General features: G+C 44.7%; 1 protein-coding gene across 13 annotated transcripts in view; it reads left to right on the forward strand.

Annotated features, from left to right (window-relative positions):
- Positions 1-26005, forward strand: part of fam20b (FAM20B glycosaminoglycan xylosylkinase) — a 388233-nt gene that overhangs the window by 283378 nt on the left and 78850 nt on the right. For all 13 annotated transcript variants that reach the window (XM_070887418.1, XM_070887420.1, XM_070887419.1 and 10 more), the window contains one exon: positions 24830-24916. In XM_070887418.1, coding sequence (XP_070743519.1) covers positions 24830-24916 — 87 coding nt within the window. The remainder of the gene's footprint in view (positions 1-24829; positions 24917-26005) is intronic.

Raw genomic sequence — 26005 nt, forward strand, 5'->3', positions numbered from 1 at the left:
CTCGATTTTTTTCTAGACCAGGGTATAAAAAGTTATGGAGCCAAGGCAGATGGATAGAGTTAAGACACCTGCTCTGTGATCTCATTGAATGACGGAACAGGCTCGAGGGGCTGAATGACCTAATCCTGTTCCTATTCAAACCTTGCTCTTTCCATGGTTATTTTTATATTAATAGTAATAAATCATTGCTAAACAGAGGATGATTGTGGTGAGGGTTTTAACAACTTTAGTAACATTTTATCTTGGAATCGACTGTTGGTAATTGAAGGTATGAGTACATTATTTAAAAATATTTCATCTTTTTGCTTTAGTAATCTAAGGAATTCCAAGGGGTGGAAATTTGGTCCCACCTTAGTTGGGGCAGTGTCCCGGGCGGAGCGGTAAATTTTGCGCCGGTAAATGGTTTGCATCTGCCACCATAAACTTCATCAGCTGGGCCCGGAGTTTGAAGCGGGGTGCTAAGGGTGGCGTTGCATGCCTCTTTTAGGGCGCTAGGCCGGCTGAGCAAGGGAAAATCCCACGCTAAAGAGCCGGCCTCCAAACGCCGTAACAGAGACTGCGGGGGGCGGGGCGGGGGGGGTGGGGGCGCGGGAGAACCTAAAACATTCCCAATACATAGCTCACACCAACACAACGTAAATCACAAAAAACAATTACACTCATCTCAGGTTAGCATTACTTATCTGACTGCGGCCACTACAGCTTGGAACGCCTGCTTTCACAGAGCTCTACGGGTCAGGCGCGATCCAGAAATCGAGCAGGTGTTGCACACCGGCTCGAGCCTCTCGGGCGGAACTACTCCGCCCCCCCCGTCAATACCGGCACCGAATGTCCTGGCAGGGCGCTGGAAGTTGGCCGCCCAGGCGCAACTGCTTCCCACCGCCTTTGCCTCCCCTCTAAGAGGGGCAGCAGAAGACCAAATTTCCACCCCCCTGTGTTTTAACTGAGGTTTCTGACTTGATAGCTGCCCTAGGGATAAGACAAATGTTGTTAATTGAATGTCTTGCGTACTTTAAACAATTCATCATCTGAAGACCTATTGGTATTCAGACACTGGAGATTTTGAAGTAGTTATGATTTGACAGCAACAATTCCCTTTGGTGGCCTAGTTTCATGAACACTGCCTTTTTGTTCCTTTATGTGTGAATTTTCTTTTGCTTTCAGTAAATACTTTCCCATTATTTTGTGTTGAACTAGATTGAGGAAGCTTGATTATTTTTTGATAAATTTGGAATAGATTTACAATAATTTTATTGATCTGTGTACAAAAATCCAATAATTATGCAACTGTTTTCAGTTCTAAGAATACAAGAAATTAAAGCAGGAGTAGGCATTTGGCCCTTAAAGCCATTCATTAAAATCATGGCTGACCTACATCAATTCCACTCTCCTGCACTATCCCCATATCCCTTGATTCCCTTGGTATCCAAAATTCTATTGATCTCTGTCTTGAATATACTTAACGGCTGAGCATCCACAGGTCTGTGAGGTAGAGAATTCCAAAGATTCACAACCCTTTGAGTGAAGAAATTTCTCCCCTCGTGCGTCAGCCAGTTGCTCAATTGGTAGCACCCTTGCCTGAGTCATGAAGATTGTGGGTTTACGTCCCACTCCAGACACAAAATCTAGGCTGACACTCCAGTGCAGAACCAAAGGAGTGCTGCACTGTCGGAGCTGTTGCCTTTGAAATGATACGTTAAACCGAGAGCCCATCTACCCTCAGGTGGACGTAAAAGATGCCATGGCACTATTTCGAAGAAGAGCAGGGGAGTTATCCCCGGTGTCCTGGCCAATATTTATCCCTCAATCAACATAACAAAAACAGATAATCTGGTCATTATCACATTGCTGTTTGTCCAAATACACTACATCTGCTAGTTTCCCCCTTATCTACCCTGCCAATTACAACCTCAAAAAACTCTTAGATTTGTCAAGCATGATTCCCCTTTCATAAATCTGTGTTGACTCTGCCCAATCATAGAATTTTGTAAGTTGCCCGTTACCACATCCTTAATACCTGTAATAGATTTTAGCATTTCCCCTACTACTGATGTCAGGCTAACTGGTCTATAATTAATTCCCTGTTTCTCTTCACTTTTCTTGAATAGCAGGGTTACGTTTACTACATTCTAATCCATGGGGCCATTCTCGAATCTAGGGAATTCTGGAAGATGTATATCATTTCAAAAACCGTGTATGCTTGAATTAGTCAAAAATAAAGCTGCATCAGCCATTTAATCAGATTAATAAAGTTCCATGGTGAATGTATTGATATCTGTGTATGCTTGAAAGCTTGAAAATATGTACTCTGAGCAAGTTTTTTGACCGGCTCTGTTTTGATTGTTTGGAGATCCTACTGTGGATATGCACAACTAATAACCTCATTACATGGTATTAGGTCAGGCAGCTGAACCACAATAAACTAAATGTAATGAATAATCAAGTTTTGATGATGGGGATTCAGAAAAACTTGAGGACCAGCAGTGAGGTACAAGATGGCTGCCGGGGTGGCAGTTCCCTAGGAAGCTCCCCTGCTGAATCAATTTATCCTGCCATCTCACAACCTCCCCCCCTCCCACTGTCTAAACTCCCCTTAGCCCTAACAGACCCTAATAGTGGGTGCATAAATCCCTGCCTTAAACCCTAACTCTGCGAATCCCAAAATCCGGGCCTACCTCAGGCTTCGTTCCAAAACACCCACCGGTGACAACTTGGACATCCGTGCCTCTTGCAGCGTCGACCTGGACCTTTCTCTCTTTCCGCCCCCCGCCCCCCGCCTCCGCCGACCACCTCCTCCTCCGACGTCGTCCCAGCTGCTCCACCCAATCCTCGACGGCGCCCAGCAAGCTAGGTGAGCATCCAGCCAGGCGTTCGGGCCCCCAGTGGCGTTCAGGCCTCTCCAGCGGGGACCAGGCATTCGGGCCCCCAGCAGCGTCCAGACCTCTCCCCAGCTGCGACCGGATCCCCTCCAGCGGCGACAGCTGTGCCTCTCCTCCACGACGGTGTTTGGGCTTCCTCCTCTACCACGACGGAGGTTGGCCTTTCCCTCTCCATCAGAGACGACTGGGCCTCTACTTCCCCACTGGTGATCCAGCCTCTTATGACTGGTAAGCATCATGGCTGTGACCTTCCACTCTAAACTCCATTGGGCCACTGATCCTCCCAATGCCTGCCCCCAACCAAGTCCGGACCACCTACCATCAAGTGCGCTACTTAGCGCCGAGCTTGCGGCCAACATCTCGTCGCAGGCAACTAGGTTCATAAAGCAGTGCCTGGTCTCCAGTCATCTTGGATCCCCTTGCCACTGGACCAAGACCTTGCTCAGCTAAGCCCGTGTGGTAGCCGGTGTGCAACGGCCATCCCACGTTAGAAGAACTCCAGCACGGGCATCTTCCACTCCGTTAACATGAAGTTCGGGACCTGGAATGTCAAGACCCTCCTGGACAACACCAACAGTGACGGGCCGGAACGTCGCACCGCCATAGTTGCCCGGGCACTTAGACACTTTGACATTGACATCGCCGCCCTATGCGAGACCTGGCAGGCCTCCACCAGCTCAAGGAACAAGGTGGAGGTTACACCTTCTGGAAAGAGAAACCAGAGGACGAACACCACGTTCACTGAGTCGGCTTCGCCATCAAAAACTAGCTAGTCGACCGCCTCAAAGACTCCCCCTACGGGGTTAACGAACGCCTCATGACTCTTCGACTCACCCTGTCCCGGAATCAATGCGCCTCGGTCAGGTGCGTATGCCCCAACCTCGATGCAACAGATGAGTCCAAAGAGGGTTTTTATTCCAACCACTCAAAATCCCTGTCCTGTGACCCTGGGGCCGATGAACTGATCCTCCTTGGTGACTTCAACACCAGGGCCGGCAAGGACACAGATCTTTGGGGACGCAGAGAGGGGATAGGAAAAGCCAACTCCAGCGGCGCCCTACTCCTGACAAAATGACTAGCACATGAACTTGTCATCACCAACACTGTGTTCCGCCAGAGGGACAAATACAGGCCATTGTGGCAACACCCTCGCTCCAAACACTGACACCTGCTCGACTATGTTATCGTCAGAGCCAGGGATCGCAAGGATGTGCGCATCACCCGCGCCATGACAGGAGCTGATGACTGCTGGAAGGACCACCGCCTAATCCAATCCATCATTGACATCAACATAAACCCAAAGCGGAGGGGACAGCAAAAAAGAAATGCCGGGGCACTTAAGGACTACAGTCAGCACCTCAGCTCACCTGACGTGCCTTGATGACCCTGGGATGCAGAATGCCCATAGCGCTTGGTCTGCCCTCCAGGCCTCCATAACCAGTGCCTGCAAAGAGACGCTCGGTCACTCAACCAGGAAACACCAGGACTGGTTTGATGAGAATGATCAGGAGATCCAAGAGCTAACAGATCGCAAGCACAGGGAATTTCTGAGCCTTAAACAACAACCCAACTCAGGAACAGCAAGGCAGCATTGCAGACGGCTCAAGGCTGAGGTCCAACAAAAAACCCAGGACCTAAAGAACAGGTGGATGGAGAAAGCACAGGAGATACAGCAGCTTGCCGACAGCCATGATGTGCAAGGATTCTTCATCTCCGTCAAGGCCACCTACAGTCCAAACATCCAAGGCCCCACCCCACTCCTGGCCAAGAACGGGGAAACACTCATCAAGGATACCGAGGCAGTCAGGGCCCGCTGGAAGGAGCACTTTGAAGATTTCCTCAATCGAGACTCTGCCTTTGACTCGAGTGTTCTCTACTCCATCCCGCAGCATGCGACCCGCCACCACCTCAGTGAGACCCCAACACTGCACGAGGTAGAAAAAGCCATAAGACGGGTTAAAAACAACAAGACTATAGGTGCGATGGAATCCCTGCTGAGGCACTGAAATATGGCGGAGAGCACTGTTGGCGCAAATACATGACCTCATCTCTTTCATCTGGAGGGAGGAGAGCATGCCGGGAGATCTGAGATGCAGTGATCGTGACCATCTATAAAAAAGGGGACAAGGCCGACTGCGGCAATTGCAGAGGAATCTCCATGCTATCAACCACTGGGAAAGTCGTCGCTAGAGTCCTCCTCAACTATCTTCTTCCCGTGGCCAAAGAGCTCCTCCCGAAGTCGCGGTGCGGATTTCGTCCCCTACAGGGCACAACGGACATGATTTTTGCAGCGCGACAGCCGCAGGAAAAATGTAGGGAACAGCGCCAGCCCTTGTACATGGTCTTCTTTGACACGGTCAACCGCGAGGATCTATGGATCATCCTCCTCCGTTTTGGATGCCCCCAAAAGTACGTCACAATCCTCCACCTGTTCCACGACGACATGCAGACCATGATCCTTACCAACGGATCCATCACAGACCCAATCCACATCCGGACCGGGGTCAAGCAGGGCTGCGTCATCGCCCCAACCCTCTTCTCAATTTTCCTGGCTGCCATGCTCCACCTCAGTCGACAAGCTCCCTGCTGGAGTTGGAACTAAACTACAGAACCAGTGAGAACCTGTTCAACCTTTGCTATCTCCAGGCCAGCTCCAAGACCACACCAGCCTCTGTCATCGAGCTACAGTACGCGGGCGACGCCTGCGTCTGCGCACATACAGAGGCTGAACACCAGGGCATAGTCGACGTATTTACTGAGGCGTACGAAAGCATGGGCCTTACGCTAAACATCAGTAAGACAAAGGTCCTCCACCAGCCTGTCCTCGCCGCAAAGCACTGCCCCCAATCATCCTGGATAAAGTGGACCACTTCCCTTATCTCTGGGTCCTCCTATCAACAAGAACAGGCATTGACGACGAGATCCAACACTGCCTTAGTGCACCAGTGCAGCCTTCGGCCGCCTGAGGAAAAGAGTGTTTCAAGACCAGGCCCTCAAAACTGCCACCAAACTCATGGTCTACAGGGCCGTAGTAATACCCGCCCTCTTGTATGGCTCAGAAACATGGACCAAGTCGCTGGAGAAATACCACCAACGATGTCTCCGCAAGATCCTACAAATCCCCTGGGAGGACAGACGCGCCAATGTTAGCGTCCTCATCCAGGCCAACATCCTCAGCATTGATGCACTGACCTCAATGAGCTTCGCTGGGCAGGCCACATAGTTCGCATGCCAGACACGAGACTCCCAAAGCAAGCGCTCTACTCTGAACTCCTTCACGGCAAATGAGCCAAAGGTGGGCAGCGGAAACTTTACAAAAGCCTCCCTGATAAAGTGCAATTGACACCTGGAAGTCCCTGGCCAAAGACCGCCCTAAGCGGAGGAAGTACATTCGGCAGGGCGCTGAGCACCTCGATTCGCGTCATCGAGAGCATGCAGAAATCAAGCGCAGGCAGCGGAAAGAGCGTGCGGCAAACCTGTCCCACTCACCCTTTCCCTCAACGACTATCTGTCCCACCTGTGACAGAGACTGTGGTTCTTGTACTGGACTGTACAGCCACCTAAGAACTCTTGTTAAGAGTGGAAGCAAGTCTTCCTTAATTCCGAGGGACTGCCTATGATGATGACATATCATTTTGAAGGCTAAATTCATGCAAATCAGGGAATAGTTTTAGCAAATTGATTGAGTTTGAATTAAAAAACACTTCAGTAGTAGACAAATAAATTATTCATATTGTAGCCACAATGCGCCGGTGGCGGCGAGGGTGGATATTAAATCTAGTTGCTCATGGGATGATTAATTGAACTGTTCGATCCTGGATGATGTGAGCTTCTTGAGTGTCGTCGTTGTGTCCATCACACTCCTGACATGAGCCTTGTATACTGTAGCTTTCTATATTGTATATGGATGGTTTAATTATGTTTCTGGTCATTGAAGAGCCCCAGGATATTACTGATGGTCAACTTGGTGGTGATGGTGTTGCTGAAGGTCAGCCTTTCTCTTGTTCGAAATACTCATTGGATTGCATAGGATTACGTAGGATATACAGTACAAAAACAAGCCATTTGGCCTAACCAATCCATGGTGGCATTCACGCTCCACTCGATCCTCCTTCCATTTTTCTTCTAATTTTATCAGCATAATCCTCTAGTCCCTTCTCCCTTGTAAGCTTGTCTAGCCTCCCCTTAAATGCATGTATGCTATTCGCTTCAAGCACTCTGTGGTAGTGGGTGAAGAGGTTCCTTTTGAAGTCCCTCTTTGATTTCGTGTTGACTATCTTATATTGATGGCCTCTCGTTTTGCTCTTCCCCACAAGTGGAAACATTCTCTCTCTATCTACTCTATCAAACTTTTCATAATTTTAGAGACCTCTTAGCTCACCCCTCAGCCTTCTCATTTTTTCAAGAGAAAAGAGACACAGCCTGTAACTTGAAGGGACAGAGTATTTAACGGTAATGGTATATCAGTGAATAAAGTCGCATCAAGGGAAAATGGTGAAGAGTTAAAATTAATTTGTAACAAGATAGACAAATTAATAGTACAAATAGAGATAACTGGGTTTAATCTCACAGCAATTACAAAGGTGTGGTTGCATGGTGACCGAGGTTGGGAATTAAATATTCCAGGGTACCTGTTTTTAAAAGACAGAAAAAATGGAAAGAATGGACCAATCATCAACATCAATTATCTTTATCAAAGCTGTTAATGCATTCATATGATTCCAGCATTCATTCACGCATCATATGTTGAAAATTCTGCTTTACCTGTGATCTTAGTAGGAGTTGTCTGTCAGCAATGGACTCTTGGGAGGTTAAATTGACAGCCCTACTGACAAAGTTCTAGACAAGGGAAGGATTCGAAGACAAACCCCCAAACTTCATGTGGACAGAGGACAAAAGAAAACAATAATGGACTGTTTTGTTCGTCCAGTTAAATCTGAGAAAGGATCTGCCCTTGTGAGGGAATTCTTGCTCATCTTAAGCTTGGAGCCGGTCAGAAACAAAAGGCTGACTAGGAAAATTGAAGATCGCTTACTAGTGGGTTATGGTTTGTTTTTCTTATTCACGAGGAGAGGTATGAAGTTTTAAGTAAGTAAGTTTGCAGTATGAATGTCGAGCCATGTTTACTTGTCGAGTAAAAAGGAGCAGTTTAATCATTTGCTACGCTCTCAAAACCCTTGTCCTTAAGATGAGAAATAGAACCAAAGTCATGTCTAACTGTTCCAATGCTTCAGGTGGATGTTAAGGATCCCAATGCACTATTTGGAGAAGAGCGAAGAATTTTCCATGAGTCCTAGTAAATTTTTCTCTCTTGACCAGTACTTCCAATAATAGATTAGCCAGTCATTCATTTCAATGCGGTTGGTGGGATGTTGCAAACGCATAGTGGTTGCAGTGCATGTCTCCCTAAATCACCAATTCAAAAATAATTCACCATGTGAAGCACTTGGAGATGTTTAAACCAATTATATAAAATCAAGTATTAATAACTTTAAGGAAAAGGTTTGTCTATTTTGTTACAGATAGGGAGGGGTTCCAGGGGCAAAACAAATGGGTTCATTGATGAGGAAACCTGTCGCGCTCTCTTTCCTCAATGAAATGATCAGAGAGAGTACCTTTCAACACACAATATGCTTGGGGAACGGAGTACTGTGTCTGCAGCTGCTGGGTAAAGTTAGACCCAAAGCCAAATTTATCACAAGTAAGCACTGTGTATTTCCATTTTACCATTCAGGATCACTGAACAGTAAGAAGACTCTATCAGTGGAACTTTAGCATGGTTGTGAAAGAATTTAAAATTCAGCAAGCAAGCTTATTACGTCATAGAATTCAGAAATTACACCATGGGATACTTGGGTATGAACGCTTGATGAATTTATTTTAGTAGGTTAATGACTGCTAAAATAAGAGAAAGTAATTTTAAATCATTTCCTTGTGTTTGTACATTAGTTTGTTGAGGCATAATTGTCGTGTTCTAGTTTTCCTTAAAAAGATCATCAGGTAAGATATTTTACTTGATGATTGATACCTATACAGTTCTGTTAGTTGGTGTTTGTTTCTGCTGATAACCCTTCAAATAGACTGGAGTTTAATATTTTAATATTTCATGTCTCCCAAGATAAGAGGAGACTAATTGATGTCCTGTTTCTGACTGCTCCATTTTTGATCAGGGCAGAGGAGCGGTGAGAGATCGGGACCCAGGAGCGTCATGATCGGGGCCCAGGAGAGGCGAGGGTTCGGGGCCCAGGAGAGCCCAGGGGCCGCACGGGCCAGCCCACACTTGCATCTATGGATAGTAGGAGAATGCATGCGCACTAGGTCCATGCAGCAGAGCTTGGTCTCCAGTCGTCTTGGTTAACTCTTGCCACTGGATCAAGACCTAACTCTGTCAAGTCCGTGTGGTGGCTGGTGTGCAACGACCACCCCACGTTAAAAGAACCCACGCACAGGTATTTTCCACCCTTCAGTATGTAGTTCGGGACCTAGAATGTCAGGCTCCTCATTGAAATACCTGTGAACTCATCCCTTTTTGGTGTGGAAGCAGGTCATCTTCGATACGAGGGATTGCCTAATACTACTACTAGTATAGTTTATCAAGTTTCCATTGTAGGAAATGCATTTCACAAAGTATATTCAAATTAATTTCAATCCATTACATTTCTTGCACAGATTAAATTAATAGTGCAGATTTTCCAGGGTTTCAGTGTTGGTCCTTCAACTGGTTAAAGTGCTTTCCCTAATATCAAAATATGAATGCTTTCTTTTCTAGGGTGTCTACACGTTTGCTTTTCTGTAAATCTCTAATACTTGTATTTGGAAGTCATTTATTTCCGAAAACATTTTCAAGTTGTATTATTCATTTACTGCTGGAATTAAGAGCATAAATGCTTCTTCACAAGGATAGTTTGCTGATAAATTTCAACAACCTGCCTTTATGTCGCATCTTTAATGTAAGCAAAATCTTCAAACATTTCACAAATAGCCGCAAGGGAAAAAACAATGGTGAGGGAGGAAGGGAAAGATTAGAAGGGATGATCAAAAGTTTGGTTTGAAGTGTTTAGAGAAGGGAGTTAAAAAGAAGTGCCAAGGCAGCTGAAAGCTGCATCAATAGTGCAGTGCAGGGATGGGGGCTATGCTCACAGGTGGAGTCTGAGAAATTAGGCGATTTAGAGCTGGATGAGATTAGAGACAGGGTGGGGCAAGGCTATGGGAGGATTTGTTGAGGACCAAAATTTTGAATTTAACACACAGGTAAATCAGGAAGCCACTGTAGATCAGTGAGGATGGGGATGATGGGTGAGATGGACTCAATGCAGGATATATACAACAGAGTTTTGAGCAGTTGTAGATTATTGATGGTGGAGGGTAGTAGAGCTGGGCAAAGGTTATGGTTGTTTAAGTAAACGGTCTTGGTGATGGGTAGTATATGGGGTTTAAAGCTTAGCTCTGGGTTAAGCAGGTTGGGAGTGATTTGGTTCAGTGTCAGGAAATGGCTGCAGAGGGAGGATGGAATCAGTTGCAAGGGGGTGGCGTTTATGATGGGGGGGGCGGGCAGTTGGGCGGTTCAGCCTTCCCAATTGAGTTAAAAGAAGTCGTGATTCATCTGGGACTTGATATTGGACAAGAAGTTTGAAAGCATGGAGGCAGTCAAGGTGTTGAGAAAAGTGTTGGAGTTCATTCATTGTGGGTTCATTTTTGGTGATTCTGCTTTATTTTCTGTAAGACAAAATAGAATGTAAAATACATGCATAACATTAAAACAGCTGTTCATGAAGATAATATCTGTTAATTTTTTTATCTTGTCACAGGTCTAATGTTTCCATTGTCTTTCAACTTTCTGAGACAACTTAACTGTTTCCCTGTTTGACCCAGACAACAAAAAAAAGCTTTTCACTTTGAACATGTAAAGGTATTTTCTGCTGTGCTTTAATATTTGTTGTAACTTTGATCAAATTAAGAGAAGCAATCATTTTCACCCACTATAAAGGTGAACGGATCAGCTTGTATTCCCGTCCTGAGGATTCATAGACTGAGTTCAAAGATTCCCATAATATCTAGTTTGGATTCAGAATTAATATCACTTGACACCAATAGAGAACAAGCTTATGTATTGCATAGTCTGCTGTATGGAGAAGTCTGTCTCTAACAGATATATATTGGCCCGGATTTTACGGTCATGACGAAGGAACAGTGCTTGCCATTCAGTTCACTGACAGCTGCCCACAGAGTTTTCGTGGGCACTTGAGTGGAGACTTACTGTCGTAGGGCATCAATTTCAGCGCGGCGCCCTCTACAGGGAATTTGTAGTGTCTGTGAGCAGGCAAAGAAACAGCAAAGCTCTTCAACCAATCGGATTGAAGAATCCTCACTGAGACACGCAGAGTCTGAACCAGAAAGTATTAAGCAAGAAATATAAATTAGATTGAAATAATATATAGAAAGCGCAAAAAGATTGGGAAATAAGGATGGGATTAAGGGAGAGAGATAAAAGACAGACGAAGTTTAAAAAAAAAAGTGTTTTTTTTAAATCTCCAACACTAATTTTCTTCCAAGGCAATGAGACTCCACACTTGTAAAATGAAATTTTCAGAGCCAGAGAGGTTGTTCAGAAGTAGTAATCACTTATCACGCTGTTAAAAACTTATTCTGAATGCACCAGCCGTAAGTTTTTCAGCCGTTTTTAGTGCATGTACCTCAGGTTCACGCCATTACATTCATTTCAGTGCAGACCCTACCAGCGGGGACTACAACAGCGCACCCGGTGACAGCAGCTTCCGGATTTGCACTTTTAACTGCGCGGATGCCAGAAGTTGCTGTCTGATTATACAACGGTGAGTGCTGTTAGCCTCAGTTATTCTTCTTGCAAAATCCAGCCCATTATCTAAAATTTTGTGTGTCGACCAAAGGAAGTTGTATGTGAATGTGACTGTGATTTTAAATTTAATTTCAGGTTTGTAGTTGTACGGATTTGGGTTTTTTGTGTTGAATTCCTTGTATTTCATTGTCAAACTAGCTCTTGTCTTCAATTTTGACACTTGGGTGGCTATTCTTTGTCAGCATTCTTGCATAAATGTGTAAAACCACTTGACGTCTTGCCCATTCCCCTTTGAAGAGCTTTAAAACTTTTATTCAAATATGTATTTTCTTTGACAAGTGATTATGATTATATTGGCTCGAAGCAGTAAGTCAAATGTTTTATGCAGCTTGATCACCAGAAGTGGACAAAAGCCTGTTAAGCTCAAGTTCAAATCTTCAAAGGACATTTTGAAAGGGAAACTGAATGTTAAAAATGTATCTGCATGTATTCTTCAAATCACATTTTTTATCAATGCATTTCTACAAGTCAGCAGATAACCTGGCTCAGGTTTGAGGACTGGGTACAGCAGCATGATTTTTGTTGTTTTGAACTGGCATAAAATTTCAAATATAAATTTACCACTTGCCATGTTAGAATTGCATAATCTCACGAGTACAGGGTCTTGGAGAAAGCTACCAAGAGATGGGTTTGAGCAAGTGGGTTGTTCAGGAGAAGTGAGATTTCTTGCCTCACTCAACTGGAAAGTTTCTAATACTTTTAAGCTAATCATCCGTGGCAGTATTTTGTATCTTTTTGTTGCAATTTTATACAAGAGCTGTAAGAAATCGTGGATTGGAAGGAATAACTTGAGACCAAAAAGCCTCTTCATACTGGTGTTAGAATTAAATGATTCATTCACTGGTACAATAGCTAAAGCAACTTGAACAGCGTGAACATAAATAACTGATAACAGGCAGCTCCAAAAATCTGCAGGCCATGAATGACATGTTTGACTCCAACCTTGGGGGGGATGTGAAGAGGAGAGTTTCACCCAAGAGTTGAGACAAAGAACCTGACATATAGGTTAAATGGTCCTGCCAATATCCGACAGCAAGCCCACCCCTAATAAGAGAATAAAAGAAAGATCCAGAAGGCGTTTCAGGGCAGATGGTGAAGATAAAAACTGTTTGTACCACCAGCAGTTTGTCCGATTGGGACTAATAACAGCTATTTATCACGATCGTATGTCTACTATGTCTATCCTGATTGTGTGTTGTATTTGACTATATTTGAACTATCGGCCCTTTGATAAAATGCCTTATAACTCCCAAGACCCTTTGGGTATCTGTGTGTGACCTGTGATCCTAAATCTTAGAGCTGTTCAATAATTTGAATGATTTGCACATGTCCTATTTACCCATAGGTTTACTTATGCTCAAAATACATGTTTTTTTTAAGTACTCTAAGGTATTTCTCGATACAATCCTGTAGTTAGTCTATCCTTGTATGAAAAGGGCAAGAAAATATTCTTCCATGACATCAGCCAAAGGCATCCATGGAGCACACCACTGTGTTAGCGTGGGGACATTGGCCACGAGCATTGCCTGAAGCACATTTGCTTTGTTAACCTTGAATGTCATTCTGTTTGATTTCAAATGACTGCAAGCCAAGCTCAGTAGAGATTATGGAGACTGGAGAGAATATGGCTTATAATCACTTTGAAATAAAATGAAACACATGGGTGTTAGTCCAAGGGCATGGACAAGCTCCAGAAGTTTCCCATAGGCAGTCATTGTCCTTATCGCACACAATATGGATAATTCAGAGTTTGATGAAAAAGCTTTTCAAAGAGGTTTGTTTTTAAAGAAATCTATCAAAATGAATTCAGGGAAACATAGGGCTTAGATGCTTAATGTACAAAGTAGTGATCTCTGGAATTAACTTTTTGATCACTTAAATATGATAGATATTAATTTTATTAACCACAAACAGTCTTTAAGTCTGGTTGCATTGAGCAGTGCATATAAGGCATATCCATTCAGTATTAGTGATTGTCTCAAGAAAATATTTGGTAATCATCTTGAAGTAATCACTGCAGTATTGAGACCAGCTGTTGTGAAAAACAGCCATAAAATTTGTCATGGACAAACTTGAGAATGTTGGAATAAATTCAGATTAACTTGATAGAAATGCTGCACTTTTAAAATATCCATGAAAGTTTCCTTTCATACACAACAGTCCACTGTGGAGATTCTTACTACTATAACGCAGCGCAATCGCATCTAATGTAGCCGATAGAAGATGATGTAGTGTCACAAACTGGTTTGCTGTTTCGTGAAAGAAAGAACTTGCATTTATATAGTGTTTTTCAGGATATCCCAAAATGCTTCACAGACAACTAATTGATTTTTTTGAGACATTGTTACATTGTCATTTTGTAGGCAAACATAGCAGCTAATTTGCAACAGCAAGGACCCACTAAAAAAGAATGAGATGAATTATCTGAAATTCCCTCTCTAAACCCCTCTGCCTCTGCTCCTTTCTCTCCTCCTTTAAGATCCTCCTTAAAACTCATCTATTGGACCAAGCTTTTCGTCACCCTACCTAATCTTCTGCCCTTGATACACTTAAGTGGACCACGTTGCAACATCTTTCTACGTTAAAGGCTCTCTGTAAATGTAAAGTGTCATGTATCTTACATTATTATATATAACTGTATCCTAACATGCTATACATGACTGTAATAAGATATGACCTGTAACCACCAGCATACCTTACCACCAGGGGTGCACTTGCAAGAGACAGGTATATAAGGGCAGGTCTCAGGCAAGTGCGGCATTCCAGAGCTGTGAAATAAAGGTGCAGGTGCAGGTCCAGAGTGACCTTGACTTCACTACATGCCTCGTGTGAATCTGTACTGAGGGGACAGGACTTTACAGTGGCGACGGGTTACGGGATTACAGAATCCACAGAATGGCGAACAACGGATCAGATGAAAAGTACAATGCGGGAGACAATTCGGAGGACTTTATAGAAAGGCTCCAGCAAAGCTTTGTAACCAAAGACTGGTTAGGCGACGATAAGGCAGACAAGTGAACAGCCCATCTCTTGACCAGTTGTGCTGCGCAAAAACATACGCTTTAATGAAGGATCTGTTGGCACCCGAGAAACCAGTAAGCAAGTCGTTTGAAGAATTGAGCACACTGGTAAGAGACCACCTGAAGCTAGCGAGCAGCCTACACATGGTTGACACAGGTTCTACAACTACAGACGCTGTGTGGGCCAGAGCATACCCGACTTCGTGGCGGAACTTCGGAGGTTGGCTAGTTTATGTGAGTTCTCCGATGAACTGAGGAGAGAAATGCTGAGAGACTTTTTCATTGAAGGAATAGGCCACGCAGGCATATTCCGAAAGCTCATAGAGACCAAGAACCTGACCTTAGAGGCAGCAGCACTGGTTGCACAGACATTCTTGGTAGGGGAAGAAGAAACAAAGTTGATTTACAATGCCTACGAACTAACGAAATATCGGAACAAGAAGTTCACAACACTAAACAAGCTGCTACCCCCCACACACAGACAAAACCAGGAGAACAGGTTCTCGACAGCAGGCAGAAGCCATCAAGGGCCACAGGAACGGCCGTTCACACCTCATCAACCCACAATGCGAGCAATCAACTACAAACTGAGAGAAGCTCGAGAGATCAGCCAGACGCAGCTCATTCTTTAGAAACTCTTTGAACAATGGAACAGGTCTGTGCTGGAGGTGTGGGGTGGTCACTCAGCAAGGGGATGTCGATTTCAGCAGGCTGTTTGCAGAAATTGTGAATATACAGGGCATTTGGCCCGCATGTGCAAAAAAACGGCAGCTCGGCTGGTATATGAATCGGATGGGTCGGAAAGCGGACCAGAAGATGGTGGGGACAGTACCCGGGACATCGATGTACAGCGGGTCAACACGATCAATGGCCGCTGCTCCTACAACAAGATGCCTCCTATAATGATGAGGGCCCTACTCAACGGGATATCTGTTAACATGGAGCTGGATACGGGAGCGAGTCAATCTCTCATGGGCGCTCAACAATTTGAACAATTGTGGCCGTATAAAAGAGACAGACCAAAACTCAAGGGTCGACACCACACTAAGGACCTATAACCAAAGAAATCGTACTCGTCCTCGGCAGCGCCATGCTCTCTGTCACACACAAAGGGACAGTGAACTGACTTCCCCTGTGGATTGTCCCCAGAGACACCCCAGCACTGCTGGGGAGAAGCTGGCTGGCAAAACTAAACTGGAAATGGGATGATGTCCATGCCATGTCATTAGAGGAACGGACCTCCTGCTCAACAGTTATAAAGCGATTTGAACATCTCTTTCAGGTGTGGGCACTTTCAAAGGGGCCAAAGTCAAAATCTACATCACATAGGATGCTAGACCGGTCCATCACAAGGCCAGAGCTGTACCCTATGTGATGAGGGAAAAGATTGAACACGAACTAGACAGGCTTCTGCGGGAAGGCATTATATCAGCTGTGGAATTTAGCGACTGGGCAAGTCCCAGTCATGAAGCCTGATGGATCCGTACGAATCTGTGGGGACTACAAATCAACCATAAACAGAGTCTCCGTACAGGACCAGTACCCGCTGCCCAGAGCGGAGGACTTATTTGCCACATTGGCTGGAGGTAAACTTTTCTCAAAATTAGACCTCTCATCTGCGTATATGACGTAAGAATTGACCGAGGAATCCAAGCTACTCACCGCCATCAACACACATTGAGGCCTTTTCATGTATAGTCGATGCCCATTTGGCATCAGATCGGCAGCTGCCATATTCCAGCGCAACATGGAGAGTCTGCTCAAGTCCATCCCGGGAACGGTTGTATTTCAAGACGTCATACTTATCACGGGCAGGGACACCGACTCCCATCTCCGTAATTTGGAGGAAGTACTAAAGCGGTTGGATCGGGGAGGCCTACGAGTCAAGAAATCCAAGTGCCTGTTTCTCGCACCCGAGGTTGAATTTTTGGGCAGAAGGACTGCCGCTGATGGAATCCACCCAACAGAGTCCAAAACGGAAGCAATTCGCCTGGCACCCAGGCCCCGGAATGTCTCAGAACTGCGCGCCTTTCTCGGGCTACTCAATTACTTTGGGAACTTTATGCAGAACTTAAGCACGCTGCTGGAGCCTCTCTACGTGCTACTCAGGAAGGGGTGCGATTGGTTTTGCGGGGACTCCCAGGAACGCGCCTTCAATAAGGCACGCAACCTTCTGTGTTCCAACAGTGTTTTGACTTTCTTTGACCCAGGTAAAAAGCTAGCTCTCTCATACGATGTGTCAGCGTATGGGGTCGGGTGCGTTTTGCATCATGTCAGTAGTGCAGGCAAAATGCAATCCATAGCTGATGCCTCCAGGTTACTTTCACGGGTGGAGCGCAGGTACGGAATGGTAGCGAAGGAGGCGCTCGCGTGCGTGTGTGTACGGTGTCAAAAAGAAGCACCAATACCTTTTCGGGTTCAAGTTCGCGTTAGAAACCGACCACAAGCCCCACACGTCCCTCCTATCCGAGAGCAAGGCAATAAATGCCAATGCCTCGGCACGAATTCAACGGTGGGCACTCATGCTGGCGTCCTACGACTATACCATAAGGCACAGACCAGGCACAGACAACTGTGCCAATGCGCTCAGCAGGCTACCCCTGGTGACCATGGAAGGGTCTGACGAACAGGACTGAGATAGTCATGGCAATCAATGCCTTTGAGTCCACAGGTTCGCCCATGATGGCTCGCCATATCAGAGCCTGGACGGCCAGCGACCCCACGTTTTCCTTAGTAAAAAGATGTGTCCTAACCGGTGACTGGGCAGAGGCTCGCGATGCCTGCCCCGAGGAATTAAAACCCTTTCACAGGCGCATGCATGAGCTATCACTACAAGCAGACTGTCTAATGTGGGGCAGCCGAGTAGTCATGCCTCTGCGAGGCAGAGAGGCATTTTTCTGGGAGCTCCACCGCGAGCACCCGGGGATCATTCTCATGAAGGCCATAGCCAGATCCCACGTCTGGTGGCCTGGTATTGACGCGGACCTGGAGCTCTGTCTGAAGGTGCACCATTTGTGCCCAACTCAGCAATGCCCCCAGGGAGGCTCCACTGAGCCCCTGGCCCTGGCCTTCCAAACTGTGGTCGCGGGTGCACGTAGACTATGCGGGCCCATTCATGGGCAAAATGTTCCTCGTAGTTGTAGATGCATTTTCAAAGTGGATCAAATGCACCATTTTAAACTCGAGCACAACCTCCACCACTGTGGAGAGCCTCGCAATCATGTTTGCAACGCACGGAATCCCTGACATATTGGTCAGTGACTGGTCCGTGCTTCACCAGCGCAGAATTCCAAGACTTTATAATTGACCACGGCATAAATCACGTCAAGACGGCACCGTTCAAGCCGGCCTCCAACGGCCAGGCGGAGAGAGCAGTGCAAATCATTAAACAAGGCATGCTTAAAATCCAAGATCCCACGCTGCAGGGTCGCCTGTCGCGACTGCTGCTGGCATACAGATCTCGTCCGCACTCTGACTGGGATCCCCCCCCGCGCAACTGTTGATGAAAAGGACTTTAAAAACAAGGCTCTCATTAATCCTCCCAGACATGCACGAAATCGTTGAGGCAAAGCGCCGTAAGCTGACTGAGTACCATGACAGAAATTCGAGGGGGAGATGGAATGAGATTGGGGACAAAGTGTTTGTACTAAACTATAGCAGGGGCCCCAAATGGCTTGCAGGAACAGTAACAGGCAAGGAAGGAAACAGGCTACTGGTAGTACAAATGGACAATGGCAAAACCTGCCGGAGGCATGTAGACCAAGTCAAAAGCAGATTTACCAACAACACTGCGGAACCAGAGGCAGACTACAATGTGGAACTCGCACCACATCTGGTGGACAGACAGAGGGAGCAACCTGAGGAAAGGGCAATCCCAACAGACAGCCCAGGCGAGATACCAGCAACCACACCCAAAGAAAAACAGACAGCAAGGCAAACAACTGAACCACAACTCAGACGCTCCACGCGAGAGCATAGACCACCTGAGAGACTGAACCTATAAAGACAGTAAGACCTTGGGGGAGGGTGATGTCATGTATCTTACATTATTGTATATAACTGTATCCTAACATGCTATACATGACCTGTAATAAGATATGACTTGTAACCACCAGCATACCAGGGGTGCACTTGCAAGAGACAGGTATATAAGGGCAGGTCTCAGGCAAGTGCGGCATTCCAGAGCTGTGAAATAAAGGTGCAGATCCAGAGTGACCTTGACTTCACTAATGCCTCGTGTGACTCTGTACTGAGGGGACAGGACTTTACATAAAGATTTGAATTTTTTTCAGTAAAAACCTGCACAGGCAAAAGGTTTATTTCATCAATCTCATGTTGTCACTTCCAACAATGCAGCACTCACTCAGTACAACACAAACTCAAGCCAAAGTTTATTTGCTGAAGTTCTGGATTGATGAGTTGGCAGTGCTATTACTGAAGCAAACTGACCCAAAAACAAATCCTAAGTCAAGATACATTTCTCCAAAACTATCTTATTCTGTCTCATTGGAAAGGAACTGTCACGATACATTGCAGTACCAGTTAACTCATTTTATTCACGCTAACATTTGTGCTGCAGATGTGTTTTACCCTGTTACTTTCCTTTGTGAAATTGTATTGTGTGTCTCTTAACCGTCTGCTCCTAAATGTTTCCCCAGTGGAGCGAGGAAGTGAGATAGATGGCTTCCTGGAGTCGGTGTCTGCTTTATGGATGGAGTTGGTGCAGTCGCACCTTGTGCTGGATCAGTAGATTTCCTAATAACTGCAGCCACCTTGGGTATTTCTGGGGCGGCCCCTCATTCATCCATAGAACCATAAAAAAATTATAATACAGAATGTGACCATTTACCAAGTGCTCTCTCCTGTAACTCACTCAGTAAATATTTCAGAATGGATGGATCTGACCTGATGCTTGCCATTGTAGGAATGAGTGAGGCAGGGTACTCGGTTCAGGGTTGACATTGGGTTCTTCGTCGGCATGTAAAGGCTTGACAAATATTGTATTTTAGAATGCTGCCTGTCAGCCACCCTTTGAAACAGCATTCAAGCAAAACATTTTTTTGAGGGCGGCATTTTTGCTGACGTAGTGATTGAGATTATATCCTTTTGCAAGGGATCATTTTTAAGGCTATATTTTTATGCTGTCTTTCTACAGGATGCATTTTAAAACAACTAATGGCTATCGTCCATAATATAGGTGATCAAGGCTGGGAACTAAATATTCAGAGGTATTTGACAATTCAAAAGGACAGACAGAAAGGGAAAGGAGGTGGGGTAGCTCTGTTAATAAAGGATGAGGTCAGTGCATTAGTGAGAAATGATATTTGCTCAGAGGATCAAGATGTTGAATCAGCTTGGGTGGTGATAAGGAATAATAAGGGGAAAAAGTCATTGATGGGTGTCATTTATAGGCCCCCTAACAGTAGCGACACAGTTGTATGGAGTATAAATCAAGAAATAATGGAGACTTGTAAAAAAGCAACGGCAATAATCTTCATATTGATTGGACAAAGCAAATTGGCCAGGGTAGTCTTGAAGAAGAGTTCATGTAGTGTATCCGGGATAGTTTCCTTGAACAGTACGTTGTGGAACCAGTCAGGGAGCAGGCTATCTTAGATCTGGTACTGTATAATGAGACAGGATTAATAAATGATCTAGTAAAGAATCCTCTAGGAATGAGTGACCATAACATGGTTGAATTTCAAATTCAGTTGGAGGGTGAGAAAGTTGGATCTCAAACCAGTGTCTTAAGCTTAAACAAAGGAGACTACAAAGGTTTGAAGGCAGAGTTGGCTAAAGTGAACTGGGAAAATAGATTAAAGTGTGGGATGGTTGATGAGCAGTGGCAGACATTTAAGGAAATATTTCATAACTCTCAACAAAAATATATTCCAATGAGAAGGAAAGACTGTGAGAAGGGATAACCATCCGTGACTAACTGAGGAAATAAGGGAAGGTATCTATTATGTCTATAGTGTGCTTATGAATGACTCCACGAGGCAATGTGTTGTACTCAAACTGTAGTGACCTTGGTCCTTTATTCCGAACTTCAGAGTGAAGCACAAACATGGTGTGTAGCCTTTTATACAGCCCATGTCACCGAGGCAGGAAACCCCGGTCTCCATCAGTTGCACCCTCGAGTGGTGCCGGCATCTATATACACAGTGACTACACAGAGAATACATCTATAGTCTGCATACACAACAGTATCAAATTGAAAACAAGGGCATACAAAGTGGCCAAGACTAGTGGGAGGCCAGAAGATTGGGAAACTTTTAAAAGCCCAAAGAATGACTAAAAAAATAAGAGGGAAGATAGATTATGAAAGCAAACTAGCACGAAATATAAAAAAACGATCGTAAGAGTTTCTACAGATACATAAAAAGGAAAAGAGTGGCTAAAGTACATGTTGTTCCCTTAGAGAATGAGACTGGGAAATTAATAATGGAGAACAGGGAAATGATAGAGACTTTGAACAAATATTTTGTAGCGGTCTTCACGGTAGAAGACACTAAAAACATCCCAATAGTGGATAATCAAGGGGTTATAGGGAGGGAGGAACAATCACTATCACTAAAGAAGTAGTACTCGATAAAGTAATAGGACTAAAGGCGGACAAGTCCCCTGGACCTGATGGCTTGCATCCTAGGATCTTAAAAAAAGTGGCTGCAGAGATAGTGGATGCATTGGTTGTAATCTTTCAAAATTCTGTGGAGATCCCAGCATATTGGAAAACTGCAAATGTAATGCACCTATTTAAAAAAAGGAGGCAGACAGAAGGAGGAAACGAAAGACTAGTTAGCCTAACATCTGTCGTTGGGAAAATGCTGGTGTCCATTATTAAGGAAGCAGTAGAAGGACACTTGGAAAAGCATAATTCAATCAAGTAGAGTCAACATGGTTTTATGAAAGGGAAATCATGTTTGACAAATTTGCTTTGAGGATGCAACAAGCAAGGTGGATAAGGGGGAGCTAATGGATGTAGTGTATTTGGATTTCCAGAAGGCATTCGATAAGGTGCCACATAAAAGGTTACTGCACAAGATAAAAGTTCGGGGTTGGGAGCAATATATTAGTTAGCCAATCCTCTATTCATGCTAACAGAGAGATGGGATAAATGGGTCATTTTCCAGTTTGCAAACAGTAACTAGTGGGGTGCCGCAGGAATTGGTGCTGGGGTCTCAACTATTTACAATCTATATTAATGACTTGGATGAAGGGGCCGAGTGTAATGTAGCCAAGTTTGCTGATGATGCAAAGGTGGGTGGGAGAGCAAATTGTGAGGAGGACACAAGAAATCTGCAAAGGGATATAGACAGGCTAAGTGAGTGGTTAAAAAATGTGGTAGATGGAGTATAATGTGAGAAAATGTGAGGTTATCCACTTTGGCAGAAAAAATAGAAAAGCAAATTATAATTTAAATGGAAAAAAATTGCTAAGTGCTTCAGTACAGAGGGACCTGGGGGGTCCTTGTGCATGAAACACAAAAAGTTAGTATGCAGGTACAGCAAGTAATCAGGAAGGCAAATGAAATGTTGGCCTTTATTGCAAGGGAAATGGAGTATAAAAGCAGAGAAGTCCTGCTACAATTGTACAGGGTGTTGGTGAGGCCAAATCTCGAGTACTGCATACAGTTTTGGTCTCCGTATTTAAGGAAGGATATACTTGCATTGGAGGCTGTTCAGAGAAGGTTCACCAGGTTGATTCCGGAGATGAGGGGGTTGACTTATGAATATAATTTGAATAAGTTGTGCCTATACTCATTGGAGTTCAGAAGAATGCGAGGTGATCTTATCGAAACATATAAGCTAATGAGGGGGATCGACATGGTGGTTGCAGAGAGGATATTTCCACTCATAGGGGAAACTAAAACTAGTGGACATAGGGCTCAAATTTCCCCATGAGTTGCACTGTGTTTTTTTGTGTTACTTGATTTTTCTAGTGTATCTTTTTAGTTGCAAATATGGCCATTTAATTTGCGCCAGTGTAAGTGAGTTCGTTCGGTTTTTTGTTAGTTCAGTTTTTTTTTCAAAAGGGGGTGTTCCCAGCCACTGACACCATTTATGCCATTGTGGCCCAAAAAAAAGTTGTACTAAACTAACTTAGGGCAGCTTATGTGTCCACTTTTGTTTGCACAGAAAGACCTTACATAGTTAAGGAATCGGCACAAGTAACTACATTTAAAGCACCACCAAGCACCAAACAAAGCACAAAAAGTAATAAGCAATACATTAACAAATAAAATAGAAGGAACCCTGTACCTAAAGCACCAAGACCAAAGTAATAAGCAATCAATAAATAACACATTTTTAAAAAAAAAAAGGAACCCTGTACCTAAAACACCAAAATTAATCCGTAAATAACAAATAAAAAGTAGAACTCCTACCTTAGGCAACACAGCGGGCTGCCGATAAGGGAGCCCATTTGGCCAGGGCTAGGGATGGCGTGCTTCGGCCCCTCCCACACAGCCTGCAGCATGCGTTTTCCGAAACGGCCTGCCAGGAGATAATGCACTGCGTAGACCATCCTGAAATAAGCACCAGATATGCCAAATAAGTCCTGATTGTATAGATAGTGACCCCAGATTTGATGAGCTAAGGCAGCTGAAGTTGGATGGGGGATACACAGGATGCCAGTACTGGAAGATGCACAGAATGCTAGAGACAAGACAGGGGAAGCGAGGCTCGACAAAATTGTGGAGGTGGTACAAGGATGAGTTATGGATCGATTTATAGATGAGGATGAAGGATTTAAAATTCAATGAGTTTGGAGACAGCGAACCAATGTAGGCTAACCAGGACAGAGGCGAGGGGCAAATGGGACTTGGCGCAAGTCAAGATAGATGCAGCAGAGTTTGGGACAATTTGGTGTTTGGGGCAATTTGGAGTTTAGGGATATGATCTGTTGAAAGGACAGCAAGAAATGCAATAGAGAAATTAAGTCTAGGAGTAATAAAGGTGTGGAGAAAAGTTTTGATGGCAATGGGACTAAAAGTACACACAGATGCAGGAAAAGATGAAAAGGGTTGGGGGTGGGAGGAGAGGAAAGGCTGGTCTTGGCGGCATTGGGAGGGGGGGAAGGGAGAGGAAAGGCTGGGCTCGGCGACGTCTTTATAAAGTAGTTTGTTTGCCCTTCAGTTGGCCTCCGTAAAATGGGGCTGCACATGGTCTTCATAGGCAGCTTGTCTGTTCTCTGGAAAAGTCCTTTGGCACGCTGGACATTTGTAAACAAAGTGCTCCACAACGTGCTGCTCGAAATCAAAGTCCTCCAGGTTGAGCGGGAAGACGACCTCTCACACTGGGCATTTTTGGCTGTCAGTGCTCTCCTCTTCGGTGTCCTGTGAATTCTCCTTACCATCCTGGCTCTGCACCAAGTTGAAGCTCACACCAGTCTGCGATCCTTCGATATGAGTGTGCAGCAGGCCACTCAGCCCGGGATAGGGATGGCGTGCTTCGGCCCCTCCCACACAGCATAGGGCTGCGAGGAGCTACTGCACATGCGCGCACACTCTAGCGTGCATGTGCAGAAGTCCTGGCACTGTTTTCAGCGCTAGGACCTGGCTCCGCCCCCGAATCGAATTGCCACGCTGCGCCACAATCGAGGAGAGGCTGGGGAGCGGCCAAAATGGGCCTGAAGATTTATGTCGCCCTAATCGCTCCTCAAAAGCGGCGGACCTTTGGTGTGTGCGCCAGAAATTTGTACTGGCCAAAATTGGGCCCATAGTCTCAGAATAAGGGGCCATCCATTTAAAACTGAGATGAGGAGGAATTTATTCTGAGGGTTGTAAATCTATGGAATTCTCTGCCCCAGAGAGCTGTGGAAGCTATTGAATATATTTAAGGCGGAGATAAAGATTTTTGAGCGATAAGGGAATAAAGGGTTATGGGGAGCAGGCAGGGAAGTGGAACATGATCAGATCAGCCATGATCTTATTAAATGGCGGAGCAGGCTCAAGCGGCCGTATGGCCTACTCCTCCTATTTCTTACTTACTTATGTTCTTATAACAATCTGTTGTTTAATTCTTGTTTAAATATTTCTTTTGCTTTTATTTTAGGTACAACAGGGGTTATGTGGTGGAAGGGGAGCCGTACGCTGGTTATGACCGACACAATGCTGAAGTATCTGCTTTTCACCTGGATCGGTACAGTACATATAACATGTTTTTGGGACAAGGGTAGAACAGGAATTGAGAAGTGTGAAAGCATTTTTCTGAGATCAGTATTCAAATTGAAAAATGTGTTTACTTCACTTTTTCCTCAATCAGCGGATTACTAAAGTCATGCCAATAAGCACTTCTTTGTATATGTGTTTTCATAGCCCGAGCTCTCATCTCCCTATGCTGCAGTAATGTGATTATACATTGTAACTAGCATTTCCTGCTGCTCAGTGCTGTTGATGCTGTATTGGTAGTGTATTAACAAGGGAAAACACTCTGCTTCTGTTATGTCACGTTAACAAGATCATGAAAATTTACCAATTGTTCAGGAATTTAGTTCTAAATGTAGTTGTATTGTTCCCCTCTCTGAAAAATTGCTTTCATATTTGAAGAAGGAAAAGGATTCTGAAAAGCCAGCGACTGCTACCAACGAAGTTGAAGTATTTGCACATGTGCAGTCTGTAGTGTTTTTTGGTTGTTCGCTAATTGAAAAGGAAAAATTATCGGCATCACATAGAAAACACTTCCAGAGAGAAGGGAGGGGAAGGGTGGGGAAAACAGATATGAGTAAAGACGAGTTAAATAAAGGTGAAAAAGAGTTCAACAGGAGTTGAATTGGTGGAAAATGGAGGGAAAATAAAATCAAGGATTTGAACATGTAACAGCCTGTCTAGGCAGCAGCAACAGTAACTTGTACTGGTAACATATTGCCATTGAATGCAGCCGACCATCGGGACACACAGACACTGAGGAAACAAAGCAGAAACAGCAGCAATAACAAAACTACAACAGGTCAAAGGCAGGCGATCATAAAAAGGAAATTAAACGGGCCTGGGTAGAGAGGGAGGCTGGCCAAACAGAGTCACATCAGGAAAATAAAATCTACGCCAGCAAAATACTTAAACCAACGAGTGATATTATTATACATTGTTATTAAACTAATCCAGAGCTCCACAGATTACACAGACTTGTGCATTATTACAACATTATTATACATGAATACATAAACCACCACAGATTTATGCGCAGCTTCAGGTTCCCAGCAACAGCTTCCAGTTCCTTAGCTGCAGTCAC

The sequence above is a fragment of the Pristiophorus japonicus genome, chromosome 8 (genome assembly GCF_044704955.1).
Source record: "Pristiophorus japonicus isolate sPriJap1 chromosome 8, sPriJap1.hap1, whole genome shotgun sequence".
Lineage (NCBI taxonomy): Eukaryota > Metazoa > Chordata > Chondrichthyes > Pristiophoridae > Pristiophorus > Pristiophorus japonicus.